The 7,242-nt window shown below is 45.3% G+C and overlaps 1 protein-coding gene across 1 annotated transcript; it reads right to left on the reverse strand.

Moving 5' to 3' along the window:
- Window positions 1-625: 625 nt before the first annotated feature.
- LOC143297399 (uncharacterized) lies at window positions 626-6,417 on the reverse strand. The gene is made up of 5 exons (XM_076609734.1): window positions 6,029-6,417; window positions 4,461-4,675; window positions 3,893-3,981; window positions 2,220-2,445; window positions 626-1,354 (listed from the first exon to the last, which is right to left on the reverse strand). The coding sequence occupies exons 1-5, from the start codon at window positions 6,369-6,371 to the stop codon at window positions 1,232-1,234; spliced, it is 996 nt and encodes a 331-aa protein (XP_076465849.1). The 5' UTR covers window positions 6,372-6,417; the 3' UTR covers window positions 626-1,231.
- Between the last annotated feature and the right edge of the window lie 825 nt (window positions 6,418-7,242).

The following is a 7,242-nucleotide window of genomic DNA, read 5'->3' on the forward strand; positions in this document are numbered from 1 at the left end:
GGGAGAGCGCGTCGCCATACTACAGTGCCACCCATTTTTTTGTATTTTTCCCTGCGTGCAGTTTTATTTGTTTTTCCTATTGAAGTGGATTTTTCTACAGAATTTTGCCAGGGACAACCCTTTTGTTGCCGTGTGTTCTTTTACGTGCGCTAAGTGCATGCTGCACACGGGACCTCGGTTTATCGTTTCATCCGAATGACTAGCGTCCAGACCACCACTCAAGGTCTAGTGGAGGTGGAGAAAATATTGGCGGCTGAGCCGTGATTCGAACCAGCGCGCTCAGATTCTCTCGCTTTCTAGGCGGACGCGTTACCTGTAGGCCATCACTCCAACGAAGGTTCACAGCATTAGTTCATAGCCCTATTTCTACATTCCTTTAATGTACTTCAGAATTGTGTTAATTGCTTCTGATTATCATGATCATTATTGAACTGTTTAGCTATGGATTTTTGGTAGTTTTCTACCTTTTCTGTTTTCCTCTTCCCTCTCCCCCCCTCGCCCCAGACCCCCCCCCCCTTTTTTTTTTAATCGTCTAATATCACTGATAGTGAATAGACGCTACACTCAAGAACGAACACACACACACACAAACACACACACAAACAGATTTTGAGAACTGGTCACATATCATTGAAGCTGACGTGTGCGATGTGGTTTTGTGGCAGACGCAGAGATCCACAGCAGGAAGTGGTGTGCAGTGAAGGGGTGGGGGCAGTGCGGGGGGACAGAGGGGCGAGAGTTTGTGTGGAGGAGTTGGAGAACATCATAAGTGGAAACATAAGCCGAGCTGGCATATACAGCAAGTTGTTGCCACGTTGTTTTGTCAAGACTCAAGCCCTGAACAACTTGTTCGGAAGGGATTTTTGCTAATAGGTTGCTAAACTCCACTTGATCCTTGTTTTGCAGCATTGTGGCAACACTAAGTTAAAACAAACCACGCAACAAAAACACAAGAAAAAACAAGAAGAAAAATCACCCTAATGTTTCTGCTGACAATTATTCCACCTTCGAGCTCATGCACGTAGACTTCAGGAGGAAAATGATGGGGTGGGCACCCCCGAAGACGGAGTATGACTACGTACATGGCGGGGTAAGAATGGTCATACACCATGAAAACGCCGAGTGAACGGGGGGTTCGCAGCCCACGAAAGCAAAAGAAGATTAAAAAGGTGGGGTGGGCATGTGGCTGCTCTAAAACCCAAAGTGAAGGAGGTGGAGAAGGTGGGGAACATCACGGGGAGCACCACAGATCCAGGTACATCACACGCACCTGGAACTTGAAGCCGATCATAGTCAGGTTGCTCATCGGCAGTGGCAGAGTGTAGTTGGTGTAGAACTTTCCTCCCACCAGCACCTGTCAGGTGGACAAAAGTCGTGTACGTGTGAATTCACCTTTGCTGGCCATTTGTCACTAGATTCAGGACGGCGGTGTAAATACGAAAAATCAGTAACACACACGGAACACACGGAGACATGCATACATACACAAAAGGAAACATAAAATGATTCTACTACGATTACATGTATGATGGACATTTCAAATTAACATAATTGTTTCACATTAGCGTACGGTGCTCTTACCGTATGTGAACCACCCGGCTGCAGATTTAGTCATGCCAAATAGACATGATTTTGCTCGGGCTTGGAATGAGTAACAAAAGACCAAAGGAAAAGTAACACACACACACACACACACACACACACACACACACACACACACACACACACACACACACACACAGAGATTCATTACCTATCTTAATTTCTAATGGTATTGTACTAGCCAAGGAGGATGGGCTTTTCAATCTGACTCTAGTCGGAGGAGGGACTAATGTTTATAGCACTGCAAAAAACCAAAACAAACAACAACAACAAAAATCCGAAGGATTTTGAGAACTATTGGAAAAACAAATACATTTGTATATATGAAGCAATACAGATCAGAGTATCGATAACCAAAATCGAGGAACATATTGTCGAACAAACATGACTGTCATCACAAGAGTACGGAAACAGGAGAGAGAGAGAGAGAGAGAGAGAGAGAGAGAGAGAGAGAGAGAGAGAGAGAGAGAGAGAGAGAGAGAGAGAGGATTCAGTTCCATTCAGTTTCAAGTTCGAGCATGTTTCAGAACTCGTCAAATGAAACCACCACCACCACGAACACCCACAAACATGAAGATCACAACCACTTTATCACACAAACAGGGCACAGCTCTCACGTGAACTTCGCTGCTAGACATGGCCACCATGGAGACGTTGAAGGGCTGGTAGGGCCGGAAGGGAAAGTCGGGTCCTCCAACACTCGGTCGGTCAGCCCCAGAATGCCCGTTGACCCCGTCGATCCGGTGATTCAGATACGTGATGTTGGCATACTGCTTGTACTCGTAGCGGGAGTCCATGTTGAACAGGATGTCCTCCTCGTTCGCTCGTAGGTTCACCGCCCATCTGTTCAGGAAGCAAAGGTTGATTTTGTTATTAAGCAGCTTAAGGAAAAAAAAAAAAGGGGGGGGGGGGGGGGGAGGCTGAGGTTGGAGATTGGGTTGAGCATGTGCTGGTATATAAAAAAAAAGTGGTTGATCGTGGGAGTGAATGATGTGCGATGGTTGATTTTGCCACAAATACTTATAATGCATGCATCAGCAACGCGAGTCAGCTGTTGGGTCGCTTTTGCTCACGTCTGTTGAACTACAAGAACACCCAGCTTGCGTGTGTTGAACCACAAGAACATCCATCTCGGAACGAAGATTAATTTGTATAAAGCAGTGGTGCTAACAGGCTTCCTCTTCCACTGTGAGACCTCAAAGCTCTACCGATAACACTTCAAGCAAGCTTCAGCGTTTCCACAAGAGAGCTCCACGATTAATCCTGTGGCAGGACAATGTCAGTGGCGAACTTGGAAACAGTGTACAGCATGAGGCCATGATTGTGAAGGCCCAGCTTCGCTAGACAGGACACTTGATCTGCATGGACAGCTCCTGCCTGCCACGCCAGGTCAGACTCCGTGAGCTTCCACAGGGTCAAAGAAGAGATGCAAAGATTGTATCAAAAACTGCCTGAAACACTGTGCCATCCCTGCAAGAGAGCTTGAGATCCATGTTGGTGAGCTGCGACACAGATATTTTGCACCTCCTATCAAAACAGCCAACGGGAGAGAACCATCAGAGCCAGGGAAGGCAGGAAAGGCTCTGCATGCGCACCTCTCAGTCTTTCCAGCGCTCACAATGCCCCCGGGTGTGCGCTAACAGGACTGGACTTGGCAGCCACACCAGGACACAAAACCGAACACAGAACAACCAGGTGACATTGTCGGATCAATGGTCTTACAAAACTAATGCTTATGAAACATTCTTATAGCACACTCTTCCAATACCTTTTAGTGCTCTAAGTGCGCTGCTGCTGCTACTACCACTGCTGGTGCTCCCCCACCTTCATCCTTCTACTGCTAATCGTACCAATGCAGCAACTTCTACTGTCGTATTTGTGATTACCATTGTTATAGTCATCACCATCATTAGTATTCGTATTGCATTTGTAGAATAATAATTGTAGACAGTGATAGCAGCGGAGTTGTCGAGGAGTAGTCACAGCAGCATTAAATCAATAGGAACAGTAGAAGTAGCAGCAGTAGTGGTAATATTAGTAGTGATAGTAAGAATGGCAGCAATAGTAATTAGTGGTAATATTGGTAGTAATAGTAAGACTGACAGCAATAGTAACAGCAACAGATGCAGCATTCGTTTTTGTGCTGAACATCCATTTGCCAAAGTTGACGGTTGGGTGGAGGATACTGATTAAATTATCATATGGAAGCAACATGCATATATAGGTTCAATGCCATGACTATCATCATCATTATAACTACAACCCCCACCCACCCGCCGTACAGTCTCACCTTTCAGTCCCATCGAAAATGCCACGAAAACAGACAGACCACCCTGGTAATGGAATATGTGGTATCCTGTAAAATATCTCCACCTTGGCCTGTCAGAATAAACACAAAACATCCTCAACATCATCATCATCTTCATCATCATCATCAACAGCAGCAGCATAGTTTAAATTATCGTGTATCTGCATGCTTCTCCCAAGTTATATACCATCGCCATGGAAATTCTTCACACCCTGAGTGCACGGAATACCCAAACATGTTTCCACTTCCAGATTCAGTGACGATTTGCAGAATGGGTATTTGTCGAAACTGTTTTCCTTGTCATGTTTCAATTTACATTTGTCAGCTGATGCGCTCTGTTCGGCAACAGAAATGTACGTATATATTGTCAAAGTATCTCTAAATTGTTTCATTGTTCACCCCACCCCATGTTTCGTTTTCTTAATATATATATATATTTTTTTTTTTGCTGCAGTTGCACGCTTCTTCCTCCATACTCCTAAAGGGTGCAAATGGAATAAACGTTCACTAATCATTGCATGGAGAGCAAATACGAAGTTAGTAGTCTCACCGTTTCGTTTCTCCATATGCGCTGAAGGCAAGTCCCGTTGAGCTTGCTCCACTCTCCGTAATGGCAGTTCACCTTGGGCGCGTCATCACTACTGGCCATGTAGTCATCATCACAGGTGACGCTGGCCTCCAGTGATATCAGTGAGTTTTGCTTTATGTCGACAACCTCTCTGTTGTCACTGTGTTGGTCTGCTTCCGTTGCATAGCAAAGATTTGCTGAAAGCGTTCATAACAATACCATTCACTCACCCTGCTGCTGCAACTGCTTCAACTACTGCCATTTACTGGTATTGATGATGGCGACAGTAATGAAACCACTACTGCTGTTACCGCTGCTGCCATGCTGATAACTATGATGCGTTGACAATGACGGCGACATATTTATTACTGCTGCCTTCACTCACTCTGCTCATGCAGTTGCTTCAACCACTGCTGTTATGATGGCGACAGTAATGATATCACTATTGCTGTTACCACTACTACCATGCTGATAACTATGATGCACTGATAATGATGGCGACATATCTATTGCTGCTGTCCTCACTTTGCTGCTGCAGTTGCTTCAACAACTGCTGTTGTTACATTTACTGGTATTGATGATAGCTACAGTAATGATATCGCTACTGCTGTTACCGCTGCTACCATGCTGATAGCTATGATGCACTGACAATGACGGCGACATATTCATTCACTCGCTCTGTTGCTGCAATTGCTTAAACTTCTGCTGTCATGACATTTACTGGTATTGATGATGGCTACAGTAATGATATCGCTACTGCTGTTACCACTGGTACCATGCTGATAACTATGATGCATTGACAATGTCATCAAAACCAGCACCACTGCTCGTGCTGCAGATGCAACGATTCAACCACTAACTGTGCCGTCACTACCACTCTGTGGCTTTTATGTATATGATAGTCGTGTCCGACTATGACCATCAGAACAGCAGAGGAGGCAATTGCTGTCCCGACTATCTGATTATAGTGGAGAGTGTCTTGGCCAAGTTACATCCCCACTCTCTCGACCAAGAGAGCTTTAGGACAGTCCGCGTTGGGATAGTTCCCAAAGGCCAGCTATCCTTCAAGGCTGCAGCACTAAGTGCACTCTTGCCTCTCAGTTTGAGAATCATAATCCTTCACAAAAGACTAAGCTGTAAATGATTTCCCGCTGCAATGGAAAAACCATTGATCATACAGCTCTCACTTTGTTGCTGGCCCAGCTGTAAGCTTATGTCAATCTGTGAAAAAGCTGAGCTTTGGCATGACAGGTCCAGTCTGTTGCTACTACTACTACAACCCAATACTCCCGCTGTTGCTGCCCACCATCACTAGCGAAAATTACGAAGCGTGCGTGTGCGTGCGTGCGTGCGTGCGTGTGTGTGTGTGTGTGTGTGTGTGTGTGTGTGTGTGCGCGCGCGCGCGTGTGTCTGTATATCTGTGTTTGTGTGGTGTCTATATTACATGCCTATATAAGAAATTGTATAGCATGTCTGTATCGGTCTATGCCGATCTATGTTTCTACGCGTGTTTTACGCCATCCACGCCCACTGGCTACCAGTAAACTGACCTTTATTGACGATCATTTCAAACTTCCCCGCGTCTCCCCCAGACTGATCGGTCAGTTCCAGCCGTGAGAACAGCAAACACGACCGCTCCACTTCGCCATACACCAGGGCAACGCAAGGGTTTGTTGCGTTGACGGCACACGCCAGCACGCAATCCAGCCGTGACCTTGATGACGTCACTGTCATGGCCGTTGAAGCGGCGGCGGGAATGTCAGGTGGAACTCCTGGTGCCACTGTATGCCAGAGAGAAGTCCTGACCGTGTCGGTTGCGTTGCGGGCTGTCGCTTTGGGAACAGTCGTCGTCACCAGAACCAAAATGGCTGCTGCCATTCTCCACGGTTTCATGGTTGAGGTTTTTGTTATGTTCTCCAGGTACCCCCTTGTACCGTGCGATATTCTGTAAAGATTCGCATTCCGACGTAATAAATGAGTTAAAATGCGCCATTTTTTTAAAAGTGAGAGTGAGTTAGGGAATGTTCTTCGGATGATACATGGCATAATCACTGCTCTTTCACAAAACCAACTGAAATGCACCATTGGTATACAGAACGGCAGTTGGGAGTTGCTTTGTCGATGGTATAAGCCGTAACAGTGGCTCTTGTTGGGATATAGCCCCAGAAGACTAAAACTTCTTTTTAGTTATATTTTCTAATATGTGATGTATTTCTAGCGGATCAGATTACGAAGTTTAGGAATGGTCGCATTATTCTCGCACTGTATTGATAATCTGTGTAGGCCTACTATTATTTCAACGTATCGTCAAAGCAAAGGTGTACTGAAAATCGCAGTTCATCATCTGAAAACCGCTTTCGTCCTCACAAACCTCATATAATCAACATTGATTTAGGAATCAAACGTTTGTCATCCCTGGAGCAGCAGATAAAACTGAATGTAAGTGTCTTTTACGCTGCATTACATCTGGTGCAGCTGGTGAACATGATCACAGGGGTCGTTTACCTTGCACTGGATCTGGTATGGCAGGTAAAACTGAACACAGGTATATAATTTAACCAACCGTAGATTTTATATAGCAAACAAAACTGATTACAAGTATCTTTTATCCTGAGCTTGTGGGTCTGATTGAGCAGTTAAGACTGACTGCAGATATTTTTTTTAACCCCCCCCCTCCCCCATTAGATAAGGCACAGCAGATAAAACTGATGACAGCCTTGCATCTTTTACGTACATTACATTGGTATAGCGTTGAAAAGGACTG

This window comes from Babylonia areolata, chromosome 22 (genome assembly GCF_041734735.1).
Source record: "Babylonia areolata isolate BAREFJ2019XMU chromosome 22, ASM4173473v1, whole genome shotgun sequence".
Taxonomy (NCBI): domain Eukaryota; kingdom Metazoa; phylum Mollusca; class Gastropoda; order Neogastropoda; family Buccinidae; genus Babylonia; species Babylonia areolata.

Excerpts from the sequence above, each read along its gene's own strand:
- LOC143297399 (XM_076609734.1), bottom strand. The coding sequence starts at position 6,371 with ATGAAACCGTGGAGAATGGCAGCAGCCATTTTGGTTCTGGTGACGACG. Across the intron at positions 3,982-4,460 it reads GCATATGGAGAAACGAAACG|GCCAAGGTGGAGATATTTTA; the intron begins GTGAGACTACTA and ends TTATTCTGACAG. Across the intron at positions 1,355-2,219 it reads TGTCTAGCAGCGAAGTTCAC|GTGCTGGTGGGAGGAAAGTT; the intron begins GTGAGAGCTGTG and ends TCCACCTGACAG.